Source organism: Lepidochelys olivacea (assembly GCF_965140295.1).
Source record: "Lepidochelys olivacea isolate rLepOli2 genome assembly, chromosome: 19".
NCBI classification, from domain to species: Eukaryota; Metazoa; Chordata; order Testudines; family Cheloniidae; genus Lepidochelys; species Lepidochelys olivacea.
In genome coordinates, this window is record NC_140429.1 from 6800790 (window position 1) to 6828254 (window position 27465).

The 27465-nt window shown below is 43.7% G+C and overlaps 1 protein-coding gene across 1 annotated transcript in view; it reads right to left on the reverse strand.

Annotated features, from left to right (window-relative positions):
• Window positions 1-9765: 9765 nt before the first annotated feature.
• KPNA6 (karyopherin subunit alpha 6) overlaps window positions 9766-27465 on the reverse strand; it is a 32694-nt gene continuing 14994 nt past the window's right edge. The window contains exons 2-14 of the mRNA XM_084652269.1: window positions 22165-22304; window positions 21124-21219; window positions 20649-20748; window positions 20127-20221; window positions 18989-19120; window positions 18676-18764; window positions 16958-17057; window positions 14982-15145; window positions 13975-14053; window positions 13078-13203; window positions 12339-12466; window positions 10779-10957; window positions 9766-10298 (exon numbers count right to left, since the gene is read on the reverse strand). Of these exons, the coding sequence (XP_084508395.1) occupies window positions 10111-10298; window positions 10779-10957; window positions 12339-12466; window positions 13078-13203; window positions 13975-14053; window positions 14982-15145; window positions 16958-17057; window positions 18676-18764; window positions 18989-19120; window positions 20127-20221; window positions 20649-20748; window positions 21124-21219; window positions 22165-22304 (1616 nt within the window). The 3' untranslated portion in view covers window positions 9766-10110. The remainder of the gene's footprint in view (window positions 10299-10778; window positions 10958-12338; window positions 12467-13077; window positions 13204-13974; window positions 14054-14981; window positions 15146-16957; window positions 17058-18675; window positions 18765-18988; window positions 19121-20126; window positions 20222-20648; window positions 20749-21123; window positions 21220-22164; window positions 22305-27465) is intronic.

The following is a 27465-nucleotide window of genomic DNA, read 5'->3' on the forward strand; positions in this document are numbered from 1 at the left end:
GGGGGAGCCGTGAGGAGAGGGGGCAGGGAGGCACTAGCCCGAGGGGGGGGGGGAGCCGTGAGGAGAGGGGGCAGGGAGGCACTAGCCCGGGGGGGGGGGGAGCCGTGAGGAGAGGGGGCAGGGAGGCACTAGCCCGGGGGGGGGGGAAGCCGTGAGGAGAGGGGGCAGGGAGGCGCTAGCCCGGGGGGGGGGGGGAGCCGTGAGGAGAGGGGGCAGGGAGGCACTAGCCTGAGGGGCGGGGAGCTGTGAGGAGAGGGGATGCCATGAGGAGGGGACAGGGAGGCACTAACCTGGGGGTGGGGGGAAGCTGTGAGGAGAAGGGCTAGGGAGACACACACGCTGGGGTGGGGAGCTATGAGGAAAGGGGAGGCCTCATGCACTAGCCTGGCTGCTGCAATATCTCAACCATAAATTCAGCAGCAGGTTTAGTTCTCCTCTCCCCTGCAACCTTTCCCCCTTGCTTTAGGAAGTGACAAAAGCATCTTTTTTGTTGATTGTGTTTGACAAGCGTTACAGGTGGAGCACAGGAAGGGGTGCCAGGCATCTGGTTTTCAACTGGAACACCTGATCAAAAAGGGACCTTGGCAGTGCTGTTAAGTCAGTGGGGCTCAGGCAGGCTTCTTGCTGTGTGCTGCCCCTGCCCTGAGCGCTGGCTCTGCAGCTCCCAGTTGCCGGGAATCCCGGCCAATGGGAGCTGCAGGGGTGGTGTGAGCAGTGTGCACTGCCATCTGCCTGTGCCTTGGGGCCAGACATGCTGGCCACTTCCTTGAGCAGCATGGAGCTAGGGCAGACAGGCAGCCTGCCTTAGTCTCGCTGCACCACTGATTGGGAGCCACCTGAGGTAAGTGCTGCCTGGCTGGAGCCTAAACCCCCTGCCCCAGGTTGGAACTCCCTCCTGCACCCCAAGCCCCAGCCCTGAGCCCCCTCCTACACTCCAAACCCTTCATCCCCTGCTCCACCCCAGAGCCTGCACCCCCTCCCACACCCCAACCCAAGCCCAGTAAAAGTGAGGGGGGGGGGGAAGAGCATGAGTGATGGGGTTGGGCTTTAGAGAAGGGGTGGGACAGGTGCTGGGGCAAAGGTATTCAATTTTGTGCAATTTAAAAGGTGGCAATCCTAAAGGACAGGCAGAAGCTACTTTGCCACCTTAATGTTAAGAGTTTACCTGTACCCCAGCGCAGATTAAAATGCCCTAAGCTGCACTGCAGGTAGAAGGGTAGCCTTGGTCTGGAGCAAATGTGTGCCACTGATAAAGTCAAGAAAATGACTGAATGGAAACAGACATAGGCTAGGCCATGTAGCCCTAGCTACTATACAAAGGAAGTTTGAGTTCTATGAGTGGCTGTTAAGCTGTTTGGGGAACAGCTGCACTGTTCCATACAAACATGGAACAGATGTTAGCTAAGATGGAAATTGCGTTCCTCATCCTTTACATGTTGGTTCTGCAACTGTGGCAGGCTGAGTTGTACACTTGATCCCCAGGAACAGGTCTGGGCTGCAACATACTGCTTACTCAGCAAAGGTAACCAAGAGAACATAACAGCCATACTTGGTCAGACCAAAGGTTTATCAAGCCCTGTATCCTGTCCTCTGACAGTGGCTGCTGGCAAGTGCCCCAAAGAGAATGGGCAGGTTATCAAGTGATACATTGCTTGTCACCCAATCTCAGCTTCTGACAAACAGAGGCTAGGGCCACCATTCCTCTCCATCCTGGACAATAACCATTGATGGACCTTTCTTCCATGAATCTATCTAGCTCTCTTTTGAACCCTGTTATAGTATTGGCCTTCACAACACCCTCTGACACTGATGTCTTCTTTAGAGGGCCACATTTTGTCTAAAGAAGAAATCAGTCTGGACAGAAAGTAGAATCTCAGTTACGAACACCTTGGGAATGGAGGTTGTTTGTAACTCTGAACAAATTATGGTTATTTTCAAATGTTTACAACTGAACACTAACTTAATACAGCTTTGAAACTACTATGCAGAAGAAGTGAAACAAGCACAGAAAGTTTCCTTACTTTGGCAATTTTTAAAAAAACTTTCCTTTTTAGATTTTGTAGTTCACATTCAACACAGTACTTGTGCTGTATGTGTTTTTTGCTGCTGCCTGATTGTGTACTTCTGATTCCAAATAGTGTGTTGTTGACTGGTCAGTTCATAACTGAGGTTCTACTGTACTAAGGTTGGAAGAAAATTGCAGCCCCAGTAGTTAACATGTAGTAACAGCACACTCATGGATTAATTACTGCTGGATCAGGTAACCTGTATGAAAGTCTCCAATATGATCTACAATATATGCATCATGCTGTTTAATTAAACCTTGCCCCTGTGAATGAATTAGTTGGGTAATTTAAAATGCAAGCATGTTGAGGCAGGGACCTGTCTCCATTTCCACAGTGCTGCCTACATGCCATCCAAAATTGGGATATAGGATGGTTAAAGTAGTGTGTACTACCTTTTATAGTTTGGGCTTAGTCTTACTACAAATAGTCTCCTACAGCTAGGAATGCTCAGTCCCAGCTGAGTGGAAAGGACAGAATGCAGAGTTTGAAGACTGCTTTGATTAGTACTTTTTCCTCCTCCAGCTATGTGGTTAAAGAGTGAAATAAGCATGACAGGCTGATCCTAATATAGTAATAGGCAAGGACTGGGCTGGTACAGTTCAAATTTATTGGCAGACAGAAGATGTGCTTGCCCTGCAAAGTGGTCCTTTGCCCATGTCAGCTTTTTACACATTGAACATTTATAAGCAATCCTCCATCCAAGCTTTTGGAGAGTTTTCCTTGCAGTTTGCCAATAAATAAGTCACTATGATTTTACCAGTATATTGGCATGTGAGCTCTTTGGTAGTGGGATGTTCTGTTCATATGTGGGCACCCTGTTGGTACACTTTAGCCCAGCTGCCAGGATCCCTAAATTTTGACACAAAATAATCCAGACAGACTGAGCACCAAGAGCAGCTTTGGAACAGACTCTTTATTTTGCATTGTATCTATTACAGTGTTGGAAACTTAGATACATTTTTAACTCTGAATGTGTATAAATATCTTTAATCTGTACACATCATACTAGTCCACACTAGAGTCAGGTGTATATCCTCACAAGGCCTATCAACCAACCGTGGTACAGCTATAATGTACCTCTAAAGGGCCACACATTGGAAAAATAGCCAGAGTTGTTTGACTTTTATAAATGAAAAGTTAAAAAAAAAAGTTGAATCACTGTTGGCTGTTGATGTGGCTACATCCTGAAGTCCCGTTCCCAGACTTTTGATTTGGGTAAACAGTCACATACTATTCCTCCCCTTTGTGCCATGCTCACTAGTGGTTTCATAACACAACCCACACATGAGCGGATTAAAAAAAAAAAAAAATCAGAACACAGCACCAGCTCCACCCCGGGGGTTTGGCTTCATAGGGGTTAATGCTTTGAGCACTGTTACTGCAGCAGAATAAGCCTTTTAAATGCCATTCCTAGGGCCTGTAACAGTTTGCTTCTAAAAAATGGTAGACATCTTCAGTTTCCAAAGAGGGATCCAGAACAGATGAGGAAAGTTTCCAAAACACTATTCACTCTCCAGTAGCCTTTTCTCCAGCCCAGTATTGTAGCTGGGTCTGACAGTTGTACCCATCTCTTCTCCTCTTGTGCTCCCCAGAATTAATTTTAAAATCCTGATCAGTTGTGACACTGGTTGTAGGTCATTTCTTAACATAAAAATATTCAGTTGGATTATTTTGGAGTTTGCATAGACCTGTGCTGATAAAAGGCTTATTCACTCAGGAGTTTACCATATCTGTAATATGGAAGGGTAAGTGGCAAGCAGGAGTTCAGGTTTACTAGAGAAACTAGATCTGCACCTCCAGTGAAGGAAAGGAAAGTAGGATTCAGATGAAGAGCTCCACCTCCTTTAGGGCTCTTTTGAAGTCACTGCAACAGTTCTGTTATGCAGGCAGCTACTGCGTGTTCTGACTACAGCTGCCTGTCTATAAGACACCAAGCACAGGTCAAGTCTTAAATGGAAGGAGGATATATACATCCCTTGATCAACAAATTCAGACAATACAGAGAGCTTATTTGCTTTAGGTCAACTGAAGTAGCTCAAGCTCCACACAGTAAAAGGATGAAATCTTAGCCCCAAACTGAAGTGATAAGGTATTAAAGATGACATTAACGCAGGGCCAAAGGAGAAAACTAGAAATTTAGACTAGCTAATTCTAATGTTCTAACTGATGGAGATACTAGAAGCCTGGGATGCTTTGCACTAAAATGAGTAATTCCAAAGGGATCACTCTGATATGAGTTAGCAGCCTCCTAGCCCCATCATCACCTTAATCTGGAGATGTCTGCCACACCAATCTCATGCAATTCAGTTTTCAGAAGGAGACTGTCAGGAATGCAAGCTCAGCACTAGTGCTGTTTTACAGCATGGCATACAGGCCCCAACGCTTATGGATTAGGAAATGTGACAATGGAGATTTTAGTCTGTACGTTTGGCTAAGATCCAAAACTTCACTGAGGTAAGGTCCTCACATTTCTTATGACAGGACAGAATGGTACCTACTGTGGGCAGCCTTAAGAATCTTCTGTTTTCTGATAGTCAAGAGAAAGTAGTACTTTGCTTAGACATCACTGGTAATTTGCAACATATTAGCAAGTATCTAACCTGGCTAAATACAGAACCAAGCTGAAGTCCATCTGGATTTAGACCAGTTTAACACTAGAATTTGAATCAGTTTTTAGTACTATACAAGGCCTCTGCATCAATGGATCTTCCATTTTTTGCTACTGCAATGTTATAAGCCCCTTTGGGACACCTTGGTTCGACACTGTCATAGTTGAAGCTTTACTGCACCCTTTAAAAAGGTCAGAACATTCATGAGTTCTAACTGGACTGCTGGGTTGTGAGAACATGCCAAGACAGCTTATGAGAGAAGAGGCTGTGCTGTTTAATGCAGTAGTGTTGAAGAGGCTGGTCTAGGAATAACACCCCCCCCACACCCCCCTCCCAAGAGTGCTTCAAGTTATGATACATGCAGAGATCTGAGAATTATGAGGGAAGGGATCCAGTATAATGGCACAGATTAAACTTCTTCTAAATACTTTGAGAGATTTCATTGTACCAGTTATCTGCCCTGGTCATGTACTAGAGACTAGAGAAAGCCAAACACTAGCAGTTAACTGTAATTGCATGCTTGCTTGAGGATCCTTCCTCCAATTATCCCCGACATGTTCTGAGTTGATATTGCTTTCACTCTGGGTTGAAGTGCTATTGCTCTAGGTAACCAATACAGAGGAGGTACTGCCAACAGTCAGGAGTCCCTAAACGACAAGAATGGTAAAACTAGTTTTTATAGCTAGCATCCACTGGGTATGCCATACTTGGAGGTATGCTAGATGCGCACAATTACTGAGCAATATAGTATGCAGGAAGTAAACTAGCCTCTAAAGTGTTTTGGGAGCACCTAAGAGATGGTGGTTCGAGAAGATAAGTGTACAAAATAGACCCCAGACCTAGGGGATTTACGATACCCAAGTTGCTGACAGCACAAACTTAGCACTGAGGTTAACTGAACGGGTTGGCATAGTCTGTAGTGCAACCACTGCATGCAGTGCAATATTGATAGGAAAAAAGGCCATAGATTGTTTAACAAAACAGTAATATTCAAAATAAAAAGTAGACCCATAAGATGAATGCTTGAATTTCAACATCTCTTGTAGGTCTACACGGCACTTGTGAGAGCTGAGAAAAATAGAAGCAGCTTACATGCGGGGGTGGGGGGAGGGATGAATGTTTGTTAAAAACTAAGTGGCACACCCCAGGACAGCATTTGTGGAGGTTCTGGAGAGAGCTTATCTACAGACACTTAGCATAAATTCAACAAGGTTGACATCAGCATGGATTCTCCTGCACTCTGCAAGAGCAGCTTTCCAAAAGCCAAACTTGTTCCCTAATATCAGTTGTAAAGTTCCAATTCAGAAGACAGCAGGAAGTGATGCCCTTTTCACAAGATTTGTTTTTTTGGTTGTGTTTTTTTTTGGGGGTGCGGGGGAGGGAAGGGCAGGGTGCAAGATTTTTTTGGTAAACCAAATATTCCCCCATTTTCTATAAAAAGATGTCAAGCTAATTACAAGAAGGAACAATACCTCAATAGGTGGCTTGGGCTTAAGTATTAGTTTCTCTGGTTGCTAAGGGAAGGTTTGAGTTGTAATTTAGACAGTAGTTTACTGCTTTGTGTAGGAATGGCTCTTGCTATCAAGGACAAGAAGCAAGCTTCCTCACAGCAGGAAGATAGTAGGGCCACTCTGAACAAAAAGCCATCCTTACTACCTCTGCAGCTTTTGCTACAAGTTTGTTAGGTAGTTCCACATCATTTCAGGGACCAAAAGTCTCATTTTAAAAAAGCGATCTTGCAAAGCCGATCCCAATGCCTCTTCATGCTGCAATGAATGGAAGAAGCTCCGATGGAGTGAGGAGCTCCATTTCTTTTATATGGTCCTGAGGTAATGCACAGAACAAATAAAACCTTGGGTTTTAAGTGATTTACATCAGAAGACTACAATTGTGGATGAATCAAGATCTTTTGGTTACCTTTTTGCTATTGAGATGCCATCCTAAAGCCATGGAGGTATCAGGCTCTATCCTAGAAGGATATTTTCTCTTCACCACAGTCCTAATATAGTACTCTGGTTCATGTAACACCTCAGATAGCTGACTGGTGGAATAGCAGCTCCAAGAATGTCTCCCTCATCAGTGAAGGGACCACTGGGTCACAGGTGGCTTTGGAACATTTCTCATAAGGCCTTCCACATAGAACCTGTCTATGGAAGGGATACATTACTGCTTTTCATTTGCCAAAGAGGGAGCCTTTTTGGAAGAGTAAAAGCAAGATGGGGCTCAGTATTGACCAGATATCACAGAAAGACACAGCCTCATGGGAGAGAGAGCTGAGGAGGAAGGAAACAGAGTCCCACACACGTCTTCTCCAGTTCTGGGTTTCAAAGTTGTTAACTTCCCTTGGCTGTAGATCCAATTTCAAATACAATATGAATATCCAGAGTCTAGTTGGTAAAAAAAATTAGACACTGAATAGGTTTACCCTAAGCTTAAAATAAGGTTTTATTGATTGTAGAACGGTTCAATCCCACAGTGAATTTTACCATCTCCATGAAACTGATCATATGAATTTTGTTCCTCTGAAGCCCTTCACTTGATAACAGTTCCTATTCAACAACTTATTTCCTACTGATAAACAGCTTGATTCTGCAGATTTAGCCCAACCCACCTGCAGGCTTTCAGGTAGCCTGGCTACCACATTCTGTGGTCACATCCAGCCCCTGAAGGTCTCCCAAACAGCCATGCAGGAGAACAGTCCTTTTTACCCATCCACATTCTCTTCTTACTCTCCACAAAGTGGGTGTCTGCTTATACATCAATTCAGGACAGCATTTTTTAATTTCAATGATCCCTGCAAAGCAGTTTGCTACAGCATCCATTTCTCTTCCAGATCCACTGCTGGATTATTTGCAGATACAGAAAGAGGTGAGAGAAAGGTGTCAGTGCAACAACTGAGCTTTAGGGTACATCCTAGAACCTAAAGTACCGTATGCATGGCCATGGGAAACATCATTGATGCTAGTGCTGAAAGGCCTACAAGTGGAAGGAAAAATAGCAGCAACCCCACCCCCCCGCCTGCCTCACAAAAGAGACAGGAGAAAGAACACCCATGTGTAGAAGCTTCACTTAACCCACAGTTGCTCACGGATATTTTTAATGGGGAAATAAAATCTCTTGAGGCAAGCAAGATTCTTGAATAAGACTGGACCAATTAGATTGTAGGTAGGCTGACCCCAGCATCCAGGAATATACTCTGCAATCATACTGATGGTATTTGAGACCTTAAGCAGAAGGCTAGGCTTGAATTTGAATATAAAGCCAGATTGCTTATTTCTTCATCTTCCATCAACTGCATAAGGATTCATTAGAAGAGATTTTAATTTGCATGCTCTTCTTTAACAAACTACCCCAATACATATTACAATTGAACTACACAATGAATCTTTCTTTCATAAAAGTCTCAATACAAAAGACTTCTCAGCAGCTAACCCAAGCTTTAGAAGATGGACAAAAGGATTTCTCCCCCCTCTGTTTAAAGAGAAGAGGGAGGGGATGCACACTAGCCATAGGCATGTGAGTGAGCCACTGGGCTAATGTAAGTGGCTTGTCAAGTAACCTCACAAACCTTAATACATTTTTTTAAAATGCAATATTCAGTTTCATTCTTCACAGATAAATGAAGGTTCCAATTTTAATGTGTTCGCTAGGAGTCCAAGTTCCCTGGTAGGTTTCTAAAGATCCTGCAATGGCACAGCACTCCAGTACACCAACTAAGCTTTCACACGTGCTCCACAAGGCTCTCTAATATTAAATAATTCACCCCAAACTTGAACTGCAGCAAGTGATAAAGGAACTTTATGCATTTAGAGATCACTCTAGCCACAGCCAGCTACCAGTCAAATGCACCGATTTTTTTTTTTAAATGTGAAGGACTTGTGAAATTAGATTTCTTGATTTCATACAACTGGCACCATGCTTTGTTTCTTACCCTCTTGAAATTCTCAGTCCCAAAGGCATCAAAACTTGCACTTGCTTAGGACAGCAAGAACAGGGAGGGGATGCACTCAGCAAGTTTATTAGACACCTCGGTGAACCATGTTTCCCCATCCCCTTCCCTCAAATCCCAAAATTGTTTGGGTTCTCCATAGCCTATTGTGTTTTATATCACTCTTGGCTAACTAAACTCAATCTGGAAAAGGAGTTTAAGACAAATCTATGTTTGCTTGTACAGTACGTGAGTAAACAGAGGAAAAAGAAGCAGGACAACCAGTGAGTGAGTTCATAGACCATCATTTCCAGGTGTACCTGCCTCACAGTATGCTATTTACATAAATTACAGAAATTTCATATATATTTTTCTCTGAAGCCCAATTAGACAAATATCTACCTATATATAATATATAAAAAATACAGAGCTTTGACTCTTCCTTTTGAAGTAAAATGTACATGATCCAACTGTGAGCAGAAAGTAATCCTGAAAACTCAGGCCCTTTGCTACTGGAGTTAACACCGCACACAATGCTCCTGTCAAGTGTAGCTATGCCCTCCTTCCTCCCCACCCCATAACAAATAATCCACCCCCACCCCATCCATTCAGAAAAAAATCCAAATCTTAATACATGTTTTCATGAAACAAATTTTCAAGTAAAGATGAAGATGGGTTTCACCATTTCAACAGTTCTGTGACTTCAATCAGTAGCAATGCAAGCGAAGCCCGTGCAATGACAGCTGTGCTTCCTCTTTTCAAAGACCACCAAAACATCTCCCCCACCTGTTCACAATTACCATCTTTGGGGTTTTGTTGCTTTTTTTTAAATACCAATAACAGTTCTTTAAAAAAAAAAATTAATATTTTTAAACAAAGGGAAAAAATCCTTCCCCAGGAAAAGTCTCCCCACTTCTCCTTTGTCCATTTACAGTATGTTTCAAGGGGAACTTGGCCCATGTCCAATGGCGCGGTCCACTGAAGGAGAGCTGTGAAAACGTGAGGGGCTAAACTTTGCTCTTGGCAGATTAGAGTCTTTAACAAAGAGTAAGATGTGCAAAAAAAATTAAATAGATCAACCCTAGCTTCCAGGATTAATGTTGTCAGAGAAGAGAATGCTTAACTTTTGATTTGTGTTTTCCCCCCCCCACCCACCCCTACTGAAATTTCATTTAAGTACCCGAGGTAACAAGTGACAATATTTGTGAAAGATCACCACAAATTAAAACAAGAGGTGCAATTTGTTACCTCCGTGTCCTTCCTCCACCTTGGTGCCTGCTTTAAAGACATGTATGCAGCAGCAAAAAAAGTGTAAAAAATAAAATCCCCTTCTTTCCATGAGAGCAAAGCATTGCTTCTAGCTGTTCTTGAAGGAGGAACTGTTTCCTAATGGGTGGCGTGGGTGTTTGCGCCTTCTGTTTGTAAGGAGGGGGAAATGGGACTATAACTCTGGCTGCTCCCAGTTGATTTCTGGCAAGTTCATGGTGTTCTTCCCCATCTGAACACATTATAGCTGGAAGCCTTCCATAGGGGCCTCAGGCTGCTGGAAGATGAATTGCTGCTGGTTCTCATCTACCTGGGGAGCCAGGTTGGAGTCGTCATCCTCTACTCCAAAGTAGTGCTCAATCAAATCAAAGGCCTTCTGGTAGATTTCCTGGTTCTCATGACTCTGCAGGAACTCTATCTTATCCAAGCCTTAGGAAAGAGAAAAATGGAATGTGGCAAGACTGATCAGAACATCCATATTATTCCCTGCCCCCATCCATCCTTCACCCTTTCAACTGTTTGGGGCCACAAGACCACCATTTGTTCAGCTTGCATTTTGCCCACCTACCCCTTCTCCCCCCGCAAGGCCATGCCCCCTTCCCACCTACCCCCCTATTCCTTTTACCCCCCAAGGCCACCACCTCACCTTACATGTGCGTCTTCTCCAGGCACCTAATTAGTCGAGCCATGCTTGTGTGACTCCATAATAAGGTGGGTGTCCCTTCATTCTCTCGTGTGTGGCTGCCCAGGAGTGCACCTTAGAGGGAACTATCCATGGACCACCTGAATGGAGCTTATGGACCACTGGTGGTCCATGGACCAGTTTGAGAACGTTTGCTCTAACACATATCCTGCATTACTTCCTCCTGGGAAGGAGTCACGATAGCAAGGCCAGTGAGAGCCACTTACCATAGGCTTCCTCAATGAGGCTGCAGTAGGGGTTGATGCCTGTGCCACTTTGCTTGGCCTCCTGCTCACCGAGCCGCAGGATATTCTCCAGGCCATTCAGGGCCACTTGAACAATCTTGGAGTCCATGACAGTCAGCAGGTCACACAGAGGTTTGATACAGCCTAGGTTTACCAAGTACCTGAAGAGAAGGCACAGGGAAGACAAACATTCAGTTTATCAGGAAGGAAGGTTAAGTAACAGTGTGGCATGCATTTAGGTTTAAAGGGCCACTGTCAGGTTTAAGGAAATTTGTATTTTAAATATTGCCTAACAGGTAATACCCTTTTCACCATTAGCTATGGAAGCTGGGTGTTTAAATTAGGCACTTTAACCTCTCTCTCAAGAGCTAACAACCAGGGCCCTTATTTACAATGTGTTAGCACTTAACTCCCATTGAAGTCAGAATCCAGATGTATTAAAGGTGCCTGATTTTATATGCAGGCAAGTTTGACATTCTACTCTGGTTTGTCCAAGCTTTGACATTTACTTTGAATGACAAAGTAAACTATGAAACTGGAGTCATCTGTATCACTTGTTTACAGTCAGATGCACTATTTAAATCCCAACAAAAAACTTCACTGGAATTAAAAAAAAAAAGATTCCCATGGGTCTTAAATTTTGCAGCATATCTTTAAATTTAGCCTATAGTTAGCCAGGTATTTATACTCTGATACTGTGAAAGATTTATACCCAACATCTGTTTAAATTTAGACTTGCAAAATTATTTGTGCATTTCCTACACAAGCCGCAGAAAAAACAAAGTTACCACCACTAACTCACCTGCATAGAGTCCATATTACATTTTTCCTGTGTAAAGCACACAATACTGACAAAAAGTGATAGGAGCACCTTGTAATGCTGCTGCTGCTATTAGATGCACACTTAATAAATTTTAAGGACACAGAAATGTATTTTGAATGAAGCAGAACAGAAAGGGTTTAAAACCCAAGAGCAAGTACTAATGGATTAGGAAATTAAAGTACTTCATTGGGTTTTGAATTGTACCCAAGCCAGAGTGTCAGCATATACACATGATGCAAACTAGATACTTCCAGAATTATACTGCATGGCCAACATGCTGAAGACTTGTAAGTACATCCTTTGCGTGGCACAAGATTTTTAAATCAATACTGTTTATGCTACATTTGAGGTGTGTTTTAGTTATATAAAACCAAGTTACACTAAGCTATAGCTCAGACTTTGAATATGAACAATGACTCTTCTGGTTCTCAACAGCTACAGTCTCAATGGTGACTGCAGAAGCAGCATCAGTAAGTTATCCCTACTTGAATGGCTTTACAGCAAAAATGTATTCTCTTCATTGAAAGAATTAGAGCCCAGGGAAAGCTAGATACATGCTGGATCTCTGAATACATCTTGGAGCTTCTTTCAAGGCCAAGGTAACCAGAGGAGTCGATGGACGGATGGCCACAAATGCGGATGGCAAACTGATTGTACGAAGTTGCTATAGCTTCATGAAGTCAGAGACAAACTACAGATAAAACAGCCTCTCAATTTACCTGATCTGCTCTGGGGTTCCTCCTGATGTTGCATTCGTGATGGCCCAGGCTGCCTCTTTCCTTGTGCGGAATTCTGCTTTCTGTAAGATTTCTATCAGCACTGGGAAAATGTTTGCATCTATGACTGCCTGAAGGAAGAGAGAAGCAGCATTTAGAACAGGCCAAGTGACTCCTAAAAAGGTAGCAGGCTCCAGGAACAGAAACCTATAACCTTTTCAGTATCCCCATCTGCTTTCCCTACCATGTCCTGTAAGTGTAAGATTAAGTTTACAGTCCAAGAACTTAAATCTCCTATTATTGCACCAATACCACAGGAAGTCTTTGGTCACTGTGTGCATCTGTTTGGATATAAGCCCTTAGAAAGGATAATAATCAAATGCTGTACACCCATTGAAAAGCACTATTCTAAGTGTACGTCTGAACTTTGGAACCACAATGAAGAGGCAGATTAATCCTCATCTCCCCAAGCTCACTCAGTGATTAGACATTTAGAGCATGTTTCAGACCAGGCTCCATTTGTGGGCACAATTAGCGTCACTTAGATGTCTAAATATCATTGTGGGTGCAGTCAAGTAGGACACTAATTGTGCCTGCAAATAACTAGAGAAAAAGGGAAGCCCAGGGTGTAAAATGTGGCCCTTAAAACACCAACTAAGAATCACATAAGCTTTGTTTTAATGGTGCTCCGTGGATCCAAGAGTGCTGCAGGTGGACCTGCCGAGGATTCTAGAAACTGTACCTGTATCTGAGCCCTGTTTCCAGCTGTGATGTTAGAAATGGTCCAGCAAGCTTCCTTCCGGATAGACTCTTTGGGGCTGCTTAATAAATGAAGCAGGCAAGGCAGAGCTGAGCAGTTCAAGATCACCTTAAGAGAAGAGTACAGGATAGGATGACACCGTTCGCCTTCCTCCGCTTCCATATAGTGGATACTTTCAGCACATCTTCACTGAATTCTTATGGGGAAGAATATTTTCTTCCAACATTTTCCAGAAACTCCTGCCACTGAATGAGGTGTTCCATTCAGCAGCAGCAGGAAGAGAATGCTTTTCCTATCCCAAAGAGGCATGTGTAGGATCAGACATCCCAATTGCAAAGTGTTCTACCAGGAATGCGCTGTATGTGGTTCAGGAGGTAGACAGAAGACAAGCCTCCCTCCGCTGCATCCTGCTCCTCATCTCCTGTTGTAGCAGAGCTCAAGGAGGAGGCAGCAGCAGAATGAGTCATCCCTAGAGTTCTTGGATGCTGGAAATTAGGAATTTCAATGACTGGAGTCCTGAGATTTGTTTCCCTACACACACATTGGCTACAATGAGATGCTCGTATACAGTATATTTTTCATAAGCACCAATACATAGAAGGGACTTTTGTTGCAGCTAAATCTTGAACCATTCCATCATGGCTCAGTTCATCTTATGGGCAACCCTGCAGGTTGAGCCATTCCTGTTTTGATTAAGGGGTGGGTTTTCTAACCTAGATTTCATCTTCTAGTGGCAAGTCTAGAAATCTGAGCGCAGATCTGTCATGAGATCTTTACCCCATCGTCTTAGTAATAATCTGGGTTTTTATCTGAGACGTTTTAAATGCTCCCTCCTGCTCAAACACTGAATTTGAGAAGACCTAGTAACATCCCACTCACCTGGGTCTGGATGTCATCACCTGTCACAATGTTGCCTACAGCTCGCAAAGCTGGGGAAGCTACTTTATAATCATTGTGCCTAAAAGAAAGAGGAAGGGAAAGAAACATCAGTCCAAGCCCTTTGCAACAGAATCCCTCCACCCTCCTCACCCCCCAGCATCACCCCCATTTGGTTAAAATCCCACCATCAGAAGCATACAGCAAAACGTGTCCAAACCAAAGACTGTCATTGAAAGAGCAAGGATTGTGTCACCATAAGAACATTCTTTATCCTCTTACAACCATAAGCTTCATCATGGACCACTTCTTGTCACCTTCAAATCACTCCTAAACTTTAGTCTTTCATGCCCCTCCTCACTGTTGTGGCATCCAATTAACAGTAATTAGAACACTCCTGAAAATGCATTTATTCTGCAAACCCTCAAGATGCAATGCAAATGAAAGCCATTTGCATTAGACAACACAAAATCAACAAATCTAAAATAGAGCAATGACTCTACAGATAGTTCGATGGATTACAGGAGTGTCAACAAAAGACAAGTTTATTTGGAATGTGCTGTATTTATTCGGTTATTGATCCTTTTCTTCTAACATTATAATAGAGCCAACAAAAGATTACTTTAAGCTTCCACAGATGAGTTTTAAAGCATTAGAGCAGCACAGAGCGTACGGTCTTAGTCTGGCATCAACACCATAGCCTTTGCACATTCATGGGTTAGACTAGCTCTCAGGACCAGCATTGTCTTTCTGTATCATGCTCTTCCTAGCATAGGGCACTACAGCTACACTTCCAGCACTATACAGAGACTTTTCCCCCTGTCCGATAGGCCAGCACAACCCATGTCACATATTCCCACATACCCATCGATACTAGATAATCCCTCTGACACAAGCAGCCTTATTTTTCCGCTTCACCTTGATAAGCAAAGGGTTAACGAGACAAACCCATATTCACATGGGCTGTTCAGTCCAAGGTCTTTGCCTCTTATGCAGGGCAACACACTTACATTAACAGCTCTACCAGTCGCCGACACACCCCAGAGTCTATTACTGCTTGGATTTTCTCATTGGGGCCATCTGATAGGTAGGAGAGTGCCCAGCAGGCATCTGCCAGCAAGTCGGAGTCACTGCTGAATAATAATCGGGACAATACCGGCAAGCAAGGAGACACCTAAAAGAATAACCAACAACCCCCACCCCGGAGAGAGAGTTTAGAAAAGGTTCGTTGAGAAGCGGCAAGGCAGCTGTGTGTGCAAGCATGCCAAATGTCAGTGTGTGTGACTAATTAACTGGATGCCATCCTATGGGTGGGGTTCTCACCTAGATTTCTAAACCTACCACAATTAACAGTACCAAAGAACTGGTTCAACTAACATCAGAAACCAAAGTTTCCATTCATACATTTGATACCTAGGACCTTACATATATTGTTCAGGGGCCAGTTGTCTGACAAAGTGTTAGAGTCGTTGATGTAATACGGATAGTTTTGGATACACAGATTCCTACATAGTTCACATAACCTTGTAGCAAAAGGGATTCAAGTTACAACAGGGCCTCTCCAACGCTCACTAATCCAGCATATAGGGGTCATCCCTCTCCAAAACTAATATCCAGTTATAAGCTTTTTACCATTCTTTATAAAATGAGCAACAGCTGGACTGTTTGCAGCTTGGATGACAAGCACTCTTCTCATGTAAGAAAACCACCTCATTTCCTGCCTCTTTGATAATCTTCAACAGCCAGTACTGTTGACAGGGACCCCCAACAGTCACCACCATACTTGGTAACCTATGTAACGGTGCACAGCCTTACACATACTTCTAACTATCCATCACTGCAGCTTCTTCAGCCTTATCAAGGGAGTTGTCAAGTAACAGACCTTAACCACAGTGTTAAGCAAAATAGGGAGCAAAGATCCTCCAGTCCTGCTTAATGTTCATGCTGTTACTGACCATCTTTTTTAGATGACAGGGCACCAAACAGAAGGGGTATAGAGAAGAGAAGGCCTTCCATTGGGTAATAAGTAAGTCTGCTGTGAAGGATTTCTATATTTTGAAGTTTGGTTTGTTCCAAATTGGAACAAACTCCAAAGTTCTGCGTTCTCCACTAAAGAGAATGGAGCCCCAGCTCTGGGGCAGCCTGCATGGCCTAGATCAGGGGTTGGCAAACTACAGCCTGGGGGCTGGATCTGGCCCCCGAGCGGTTTTAATTCAGCCTTCAAGCTCCGCTTGGGGAGCGGAGTCTGGGGCTTGCTGTGCTCCAGCCAAGGAGTGGGGTCAGGGGCCGCTCCATGCAGCCCCCAGAAGCAGCAGCATAGCTCCTCTCTGGCTCCTATGCTTAGGGGCAGCCAAGAGGCTCTGCTCCACACACTGCCCCCGCAGCTCCCATTGCCTGGGAACTATGGCCAATGGGAGCTGCAGGGGTGGTGCCTGTGGATGGGGCAGTGCATAGCAGAGCCACCAAGCCATGCCGTGACATAGGAGCCAGGGTGGGGGAGGGGACATGGACATGTTGCTGCTTCCAGGAGCCACTTGACGTAAGTGCCACCCAGATCCACCCCCCACACACCCCAACTCCAATTTTGTGAGCATTCATGGCCTGCCATATAATTTCTATAACAAGATGTGGCCCTCAGTCCAAAAAGTTTGCCCACTCCTGGCCTAGACTCTGGGGTCCCTGACTCAGACAGTCCACCAGGTGGACTGCCAAGGAGCCTAGGGATGGAAAGCTAGCAGGAAACAGGCAGGTTTCAAAAGCTACCTAGCAGCCCTTGTCCCATCAGGCCCCCGCCTTATTACCAATAGAAATTCATCAAAATTGAACCATCTCCATCAAATGTTTAGACGGAGATCAGCAAACTCCAAAATATGTTAGTCTGAATGTTTCTTATGACCTCTAGAGGTAGCAGACCTCAGGGTCTTTCTGGGGTTCCCTCTCCACAACAGCTTCTGTTCCCATTAACAGGAAAGGATTCATTCCTCACCTTGTCAAATTCAGGTGGTGGGTTCTTCCCTCTGCACAAGTTTGACAAGGCCCAGACAGCATTTCGAGTCATTGTCAACCTGGTGGACTTGGTGAGGAGCCTAAAAAGAGAAACGACAGCTATTACACTCCCAGGTTAAGTCAGTTGAGTTGTCTTTAAACCAGCACATGATTCAATATGAAGGAACACAATAAGAGTCCAAGAGGTTCGAGACAGCTGCACCCACTTGCTAAGCCCAGGTCTGAAAAATTCAGATCATGCTATTGTTGTATATTTCATGAGCATCATGCACAGACCGTGAGGAAAGATGAACTGTGGGTACCCCTAGGGCAGAAACAATAGCTGTTTAACAGCACAACTCTGATCAGGAAGCATATACTGTCTTCAACTAAAATTGCTAGGGGGAATTTAGGTTGGCAGAATGCGATTTCTCAAGACTGAAATTTGGCTAAGACATCCAGATAAGCGCCCACACTGATGAAGAGGTCCATGGGATCTTCAGTGACCACAAGTAATCAGGACCTCATTTTTAGATCTCATCTGAAAAGATCAGCAGCTTTAGGACCCCAGAATACTAGTTCAGTACTGACCCAGGAACAACGCTATTTGCAATACAATCAATGCCACTTCTTGCCAAGGAAACCACTCAAGACTACACAACTGTATAGAAATTATGGTGAAAGATTTCAAAATGCTTTCAACAAACCGGGATTTCTGCTGGTAGCAACCTCATTGCCAGTGCTGACAGTATGGAAGATTTATCTTGTGGTAAAGTGCATTTCAGGAGAAAACCAGCTTTTAAAGATCTAAATCATTGACCTTCTTAGAGGGTCCAGTTGAAATTAGAAGCTTTGTTCTCTAACACTTCATGGTTCATAAAGAGCGAGAAGTTCCCACCCAGCTTTTTGGACTCTGCATGAAATAAGATGGGGCAACGTGGTGCTTTCCTCTTGGACCATGACCAGCTCTGTGCACCTGTCACAATCACCACCACAAATAAAACCAATCCCTTAGTTCTTGGACAGGAAAAAAAAAAAGTCACCAGCTTAGCCTCAAGGAGCCTGAAGTCAGCAGCTACTGTAAGAAGAGGCTGTTGATTTACTTGCACCATCCATGGCAAAGCACTTATCTTGCTACTAGAAGCAGCATCAGTTCACCCAGAACAGGATGGGGTAATTTAGACTGTTTTGAGAGTAATTAATATGGCTAGTACTTGAAAGCCCTCAGTCTAGGTGAATCTTCCCATCTCCATTTCTAGTGTGCTGAAGCAGTTGTCAGGACTTGTGTGTTAAACAGAGGCAGAGAGCAGAGTGCAAAGACCTTCTTCTCCTCAACCCTGGGAAGACCTCAGACTAACAGGTTCCTGAAGTTTATAGTGTAGCTGTATCTCTTTGGGTTCTCTGCACTTACTGTATATGCACTTCTAAATAGCCCCTGTGACTTCAGAAAGGGCTGTCTGGCATACTCTGCAGCAAGAGCTCATGCCATGCACAGCAAACGCAAGGATGTGTGAGGTGAGTTGTCTAGCAAGTTGTATCAGACACCAGTCTGAACTACTGCTAATTCATCTGATGCCTATTTGCAGGCTAAGATGACTCCCAACCCCCACACACACTCTTCAGTAGTTCTGTTCACTCAACCTGGACACCAAGAGGATACTCTGCTTTAGTACACAGGGGCTTTAAGAACTGTATTGCCAAGTGTTCATGGCTACTCACAGTAACAAGGGAGGAAGAATAGAGCAGTTAAGGACATAATCTCTACACACAGAGCTGTCTCCAGCGATGTTCCCCAACGCCCAGACAGCCTGGAAGGAAAGAGCAGCAGTTTTAGCGCACACAGTCTCTGAATAGAGGATGAAGGGAGCACTGTCCTAGGAAAGTGTTTCTAAGACTCCAAATAACTAGGCCAGACTGATAGAAGCTCCAGCTCTGGAGCTACTTGCTAAACACCTTCATGCATGTTAAACACTTAGTTGAAATCCAGTGTCTATAACACTCAGCCTATCCCGAGAAAACTAATGAACCATACCTGTTCTTGGACATCCTCAAAGTCAGAGTTTAACAGCTCTATGAAGATAGGAACTGCCCCAGCCTCAATGACTATTTTTGTTTGTTGGGAGGTTCCTGATGCAATATTCGTCAAAGCCCATGCCGCTTCAAACTGAAACAAGCAGATCAGTAACAGGTTACAGAGCAGCTGCACAATGGCATAAGCTCAACAACCCTAACCAGAGCAAAACATTTGCTATTGATTTTAGTCTATCCTCTTCATCTTGTGCTCTCATGTCTACGGGGGGGATTGTTTTACAAGGCAAAAAGTTTTCCTCCACAATCTAGCTGGATGATTGCTCACTGAGCGTACTAGTTTCTGGCACAACAATGGTAGTTCGAGGGAAACCTACAGCTTTTTTAGGAGTGGGGTGGATTTTGGTTACCCAGGGTAGATCCTGCCCACACCCACCTGAAGCAAAAGGAATATCATTTTACAGGTCTTTGACACTGAAAAACTGAAGCAGTTGCACACATTTGTCTCATCTCTCTGCCAACACTGCAGTTCTCAGCATGGGATTAACAAAGCCAAAGCTCACTTCCACTTTCAGTGGTCAGGCCAGGAAGCACTACCTCAATGATACCACACCCCAAAGCCTCAGACCATTTCCCACTATGAGGAACATAGTCTCAAGATGGCCCAGAAGAGTTTCTGACCAGATCTTTGTATTGGGTGGGAAGCGAAAAGATTGTTCTACTCAAACAACCAACTCTATCCCATGCCACTCCCCGTATACCAGCACAGGTGCGGCATTTGTAGCTCTGAGCCCCAGGTGAGGTAGAGCTTCATATTTTGCTTTTTATCTCCCTTTGCTGCCCTCTTTTATGAGTGACTTTAATGGCTATGCTCCCATTCAATTCTCCTTGGAGATGGATTCCTATGACATGACACCTCCTGGAGGAAAAGGAAGTAGATGACCATCTGCCTAACACCCTCAGTCAGATGTGAGAAAATGCAGTCTCCTCAAAGAGAGGCTTGTACTCTGCAACTTCTGGGCTCTAAGATGCCACCTTTCCCTGCTTGTTGCTGTAAGGTTCACACTGCTCAGCTCTGAAGTGTCATCTTAAATAAGTGCTTTTTATTCACAATATGAATCCTTCATGGTTCTCTCCTTTACCTGTAGTGTGCAATTTTCACTTCTCTTCAGGAATTCAACAAACCTGTCCACCACTCCCTGAGTATTTATCACTTCGTCTATCGGAGGATTCGGCTCTAGAAAGAGGAAGGCAGGCTCAAAACTCAGTAGGGGTATTTGAATTTAATACAGGAGACCTAGTTCATTGCATTAAATCATCCACTCCAACGATTTTAACTTGTACTTGAGCTGACAAGGCATCTAGCCAGAAGGCGGCTTTTTCCACACTTCACCCAGCTGTGGGTCACTGGAGCATTTTCTAAATGCTGAAAAGCCAGTAAAAGACAATACTAATGGTCAATATAGGTTTAGTATTCCCTCCCCACCCAGTGTTAATCAGGAACAGACGTGCCAATGGGCATAAGTGACATTAGATGGAATTCTTCTGCCCCCAAACCCAAAGTTATTAATTCTCTGTACAGCACCAAGACTGTGCTAAGTGCTTCACACAGCTAAGAGAGTTACCTGTGAGAGCTTGCTAAAAAAAAGGACCTCTGCTTTTACCTTTGGAGAGCAGTTTCCTGAATTTCTGGGTGGTTGCTAGCTGCAGATCAGGGTCCTCCGAGAAAAGCATCTCCACCATCTCTCTTGTGATCACTCCCTCCTAAGAGGGCAGGAAGGGCAAGAAAAGCAGCGTCAGATAGAACCATAACTCCAAACTTATGGTTGCAAACCTCAAAGTCAGAGCTTAGTACCACCAGAATCCTGTGCTCATCCTTTTGATCTGAAGACTAATCCAAGTTAGGACCACACTACTCTTGAAAGTCTAATCCTGGAAGGCTTTTAAAACTTACCAGAGTCCCATCTGCAATATTTGTAGAAGATAGGAGTACAAGGGGTTACAAAGGGTAGTGAATTAAGGAGTACTAAGGCATGATACCTATGCATTTGTAAAGGGTTAAAGTTTGTTGTTGATTTTGTGATCCACAGAATTAAAAGTCTGTGTAAGGGAGGGACTAAGTTAGTCAAGAAGCCTTACCCCAGCTGTGGTAGTGCTGACATAGGAATCCATGAGGAGGCTATCAAACATGGCAGCATCTTCATTAATAAGTTCCACATTTCTCCTTTTAAATAGCTGAAAAGAGATAACCAGAGTGAGTGGTATCTGTCATGAGGCAATGCCGGACTTAGAGCCATCACAACTGGGCAGTCTTGTTCCACAAACGCAACATGCCATCTGCTAGACCAAGTGCAACTTAACAGGAGAGTGGCAGCTTAACACACTAGCTGAGCACCTCTGCAGAATAGTTTGACCTATGAATCCTGGTAAGAGCGGACCAAGTCCTACCCTTAGTTGTATCCATGGATTTCACTGGGACTGTATGGTGTAGGCAAGTGCAGAACTTGGCCCAATGAGTTCAGAAAAGAAGAGCCAGGTTGTGGACCAGGGTTGAGGCACAGGAAGAGCAGTGTGGGAGGCTTGCAGCATTTGCCAGTTCTACATGTGGTTCTAGCTACAGTATCATTTTTACACACACACACCCCCAATTAAAAAAAAGCCACACACCAAGGACAAGGAAAAGCTGTAGCTCATGTGTTTATTTTTTTTACTTGGTCTTCCTGCTCCTCAACAGCAGGCAGTGCCATTTTTTAAGCTGGCCACAAAGTCCTTAGATTCCACCCCGCAAAAAAATAATATATATGTATATATAGATGAGCAGATCTAAGAAGCCTTCCCCTTATCCATGATCACAGAAAGCCAGACAGAATTCCACTGTGGTATCTGAGCGCTGCATTTGCAGCATGTACAATACCTGTGAATCCCACAGGGAGCAGAGAGCTCTCCAGACAAGCCACATTCTGAACAAGGGTGTGGAAAAAACCCCAGAAACATTCCACATCCATATGCTGAAGAGGCCCAGAGAGGGGGGGGGGAAAAAAAAAAAAGAGGAAAAAAATGACCCATCAACTCTTCATCAGCTGGCCCCTTGAAGGGGCAACTGTTGGGTAACAAAACATTTCTGGTTGAATTAAGCCCCTGAACATCCCCCTCCACGCAGGTTACCAAAGAGCAGGTTACCTGTTGCTCTCGTTTCTGTTTGCGTAGTTGGATCCCCTCCTCTTCCCTTCGCCGACGCATTTCCTCAGGGTTTAGGGCTTTGTTTTTGTAACTCTTCATTCGATAGTTATCCTTATCCTTCGCGGGACTTGCCATGGTTTCTATGGAAGGAGAAACCGGAAAAGTAGTATCAGATTTCACTGCAGTCACACTGCCCTTCTCCCCCAAGGAAAATGGGAACACACATTGTTAAACTGAACTTTTCAGTGCGATGGCACACAATCTCTTAAGAAGATGATGCAGTTTCGATATCCAACTTAGAAAATGCATTGCTGACCTGGTGTGTTGTATTAGTGAGAATGTTCTAAGCTAGAAGCTTGACACAGACATCTCTACCACTCTGAAAAGCACCCTGGACCTGTACTTCACTGTAGGAGGCACATTTCTCACTGTGTGAGGTTAGTACTCACTGAACTATACCATTGTCCTCAGGAGGCAGCAAGCCTGAAGCTACCTGGATTTTCAATACTTTAGATTGTGCTAAGAGTACCTGCACCTTACTACAATCACAAGTGTAAACAGCACCTTGAAAGAAGATTATTCTTCCTCTCCTCCCCACTCCACGTCCTCCACAGCAGGCTAACATGTCAAGAATTTGATGACCAGTAACCACAACACGTACTCAGACATTACAGAACAGCCTGGTCTGCACAGAAGGTGTTACGTTGAGTTAGGAGCTAAAGACATTCCATTTAGACCCATTTTATGTTGTTAAGCAGGGAGACTTTGCGATTTATGAAGTTCACACTTCCATAAATTTAACAGCACAATCACAACTCCAACCATTCAGAGGCGAACATAAATAGGTCTGAAGACAATGAAGTCTAGACAAGGCATAAAACAGTCCAGCAAAATTCACTTCAAACAAACTTCAGCCTAATTCCAGGCCCTTAAAAAAAAAAAAAAAAAAGAAAATATTACAAGCATGCAATACATCATTTAGGTGGGAATGGCATGTAGGCCAGGCTTGTCCAGAGAGCTAGACTATTTTGATGGTGTTCAGCTCTGAGAAGCACTGCTAATTATTTTGTCATTTGTTTCATAATAACTATTTTAAACTCTGGTGCCTACACATTCCACTCTAGAGATTCACAAAACAAACATTCCTGCATTTGGCACAGGGACAGCAATTATTGCTCATTAGCGACAGAGGAACTTGGATGTAAGACTATGTAAATTTCTCAGTGGTATCTAGTTTATGCAAACATACTACTGCCTCAACAGGGTTAAAAGAGTTTGGTATTCAAGTACGGATTCAGCCAAGCCATGTGTTTAGTGTGTTTCAAATCGTGCATGAGCAGGTGTCATTCCCAACCCTATTCTAAGGTACAGTTTAGAGAGTGTAGAGTAAAAACACGCATCCCTTCCCAGGAGAACCACCACACACAATAAAGTTCTGTACAAGTCTCCTCACCCCCAAAAGCTTGGCTGCTCCAAGGATTCCTCTTTCAAGACTACTCCACCCACACCCTAGTCCTCTCTAAAGGTTCTCCCTCTATATTCAGGAGAGTTAAAGCCATAAGCTTCAGTGAGTCAGGAGAACCCATTTAAGGATTCCCAGCAGGAGGGCATCAGGGAGGGATGCTTTAGGCAAACACCATGAAAGTGTTACACTGAAGCACAAACCATGATCTACACAAAGAGACTGAACTGTTATCCAGGTACCCCAAAGTAGCAGTTGCATCATAGACAGGACAAAGGAATCATAAATAGAACTCCTAGTTTCTCCTCCACAACATTCAGCTCATCTTACTGCACAGCTCACTCTCCTTCCACCTTTGGTCAGCCTCACCAATGCGAACAGTAGCCTAGATTTAAGTGAAACTGAATGTGAAGTGGTTTTCCTGTTCATTCACCAAGTATTCCTCAAAAGACAAAGCACAAGATTAGTTGTCAAAATTTTATTTTGCTATTGTTTAACCACCACCCACTAGATCAGAATGGTAAGTATGAAAGCTTGTGTCTCAATCTGAGACCATGGCAAGCTATGCATTCTCAGGTTTCTGCTGCTTATTAGGTAGGTACTCAAAGTGACTTAGGCCTGGTCTACACTACCACGGTAAATCGATCTAAGTTACGCTACTTCAGTTAGGTGAATAATTTAACTGAAGTTGACGTAGCTAGATCCACTTACCATGGTGTCTACACCACACTGTGTTGACAGGAGACGCTTGTGCCTGCTGACTTCCCTTACTCTTCTTGGGAGGGTGGAGTACACAAATTGATTGGAGAGCACACTCCCTTCGATTTAGCGTGTCTTCACTTTGCTAAACCAACACCGTTCCATGGATTTCACCAGTGCTGATATAGCTGGTAGTGTAGACATGGCCTTAGTCAAGATACATTAAGGGAAAAGGTTTTCAGACTATAGTGTAACTTAAGTTGCAAGTTACTAGCTTAGTGTAAGACCCAGTTTTAGGGTCAGCTTCTATTCAAGCAGGTTATATAAATGAGATGTACGAGTGACCAACATCTTAATGTCAAGGCAAGTTAAACAGTCAGGAGAGTTCACCTGTGAACAGGAAAGGTAAAGATTTAAGTGAATTATGGATTCCACACACCAGGGAGAATAAAGCCACAAGAATGGAAGAAACCCTAACATGGACATGATCACAGAAAAAGAGAATCTTGTAACGGTATCGACTGTTTAGAGGACATTCTCTCCCTCAGGCAAAAAAACTGAGGGGGGGACTCTTCTTCAAACACATATAAAGCAAAAAAGCCAAGGTCCCCAGGATATCTGCACCACTCCAAATATGTATGTTGCAAGCAGCCAGCCCCTCAACCCCATGCTGTTCCTTGTTGTGAAATGGACAAGCAAGACAACTGAGGGCCAAAGAACAAAAGATGCATGAAGAGATGGAATGAGCGGCAGGATGGATTGCAAGATGGTACAAACTATTTACTTCTAACTCTGCTTAACATCTCAAAGCCCAGAAAAAAGGCAGTTCCTCATTGATACAAGTCTACTTAAACCAAAGAATGAAAACCCTTTAAAAAATTTAAAAATTGCTTGCTCTGCCTTGGTCCCTGCTTACCTTCTCAGAAACAGTAAGTCAAGGACTAAAAGGTCTTTTAGTGAGCATTGATCTTGGATCACTGCTTGGAAAAGTTTTCAGCCTCAAAACATTTGTAATAGTTCCAAGTGTTTCTAGCCCTGGCAGATCACACAACCTTAAGAACGATCATTAGTCTCGCTTCTAAATGGCAGTGCATTTTCACTTACCAAGTCCCCGTCTATACTACAGACAAGTCAGGGACCCGGGGTAATTCTTTTTTGTCAAGGTCCAAATTTCTTGGTCAAAGTATAGTCAAGGTCTGGACTCCAGAGAAAATACAAAATGCAACAACAGTGATAAATATGTAAATAAAAAGATTTCACAGTGTGTTCAAAAGCATCTAGTGGTCCAGACTTGGCCCACAGTCCATATATTGACTACTACTCAGGGAGCCTAACTACAACAGTTACCTCTTCATACAGGGAAGAGGTAACCAAATCCCTATGACTCAGACAAAAACTTGGACTGTCTAAGTTTCACCCAGTTAAGGTGACATAGTTCTACTCTCAGAAAGAAAAGGAGGACTTGTGGCACCTTAGAGACTAAAAAATTTATTTGAGCATAAGCTTTCATGAGCTACAGCTGTGTAGCTCATGAAAGCTTATGCTCAAATAAATTTTTTAGTCTCTAAGGTGCCACAAGTCCTCCTTTTCTTTTTGCAAATACAGACTAACATGGCTGCCTGTCATAGTTCCACTCTACTACTCTGTGTCACAGACAGATCCCTCAACTACCATATAGTTGCTCTATGGATGGGGCTTTTGCTCTGCACTTCAAACCAATGTAGTTTTTGGCAAAAAGCATCATAAGACTATAAATGGGCCTGAACTGAAGGCTGGATCTGGACACCGATTTGGTTTGGGTCTGTCTCATATCTGAAGTTCAGAGGAATAACTGGCAATTTCCCAGGAATATACTTAAATGTAGCAATTTTCCTTATTCTAAATGTCAGTTATGCATGACTAACCATTGAAGATGGATTTTCCTCACTAAAGATGAAAGTGAACACCATGTGGAAACTAACTTCTCCCACCTGCCTCCCCCCAGCCCAATTATTAGGGTAGGCTTAGAAAGGAGGCAAGAATTAAGTAATAGCAGCTGAATCAGAGGGTAGAGTTGATTGAAACCCATTTAGGTCCTTGCATTTCGTACCAAGATGTCAAAATAGGCACATTAGAAATGCAAAGATAAGTGGTCAGCACAAACGTTAGTTGGGATGAAACAATCCAACACCATTAGTACCACTCCTGTAAGTGACCGTACTGCTGTCTTAACATTAATGGCTCTATTACAGCTGCATACAGTGAACAGTAACTGCAACTAGTTGTGTTCTGAAAGATTACAAAGGCATCCAAAAAAATTCCAGATCAAGACTTCCCCTTCAAAAGGTGATGGCTCAAGTTAAAAGGCAGTTTTAATGAACAGGACAAAATAAAAACAAGAAGGGAAGAGGAAAATAGTTAAGTGGCTTAGTATGACATACAGGATTACTAGCCTGTTAGTCATATAAATAGCCAAATGACACATGACAGTTCAGCTGCCTGGAAACTTGCACAATCCCAATCTGTGTTCTTGGCTGGGCACGCCTTGGTGCTCTGGACAGCTCTCTTAGGTTCTGCGTGCCAAGAAACAGCGCAGTGAGACCAGCACCAGATGGAAGTTTCATCAGGATCCAAGTTCTTAGAATATGCCAAATTTGCCGTGTACCTCACCCGCAAGAGGCCTTATGGATTTGAGTGTGCTACAAATGCTGGGCTACTACTGAGAGGCCCTGTAGATTCAGCAAGCCATTCAAGAGGGATTTTTATACTGGCTAAAACACAGCACAGCAGACTTCAGGCATTAATTTACCTGGCACTTGATTTTCCATTACCTCTTGTACACGTTCACTAGGTCAGGTGCTTTCATCCAACTCTTTTCCCAGGGTGTCTTCTGCTTGATCCTCTAGTGAAGTCGTAATGCTGAATTTGTGACATTACATCCCATTTCCATGGCAACAGAGATGTCACAAATACAGGATTAGGATTTCACTACAAACTCAAGGAGCAGGAGAAGCTAGGCTGTGAAGTACAAGCTCTTCAACAAATGCAAATATATGGAATAGAGAGCACCTTGCTAAGGAAAAATGCTTTGTGCACAAGTTGCTTCTTTTTAAGTTTGTTCCAGAGGAAAAGTCCCTATTAACCCAGCCTTCCTGCAAGTC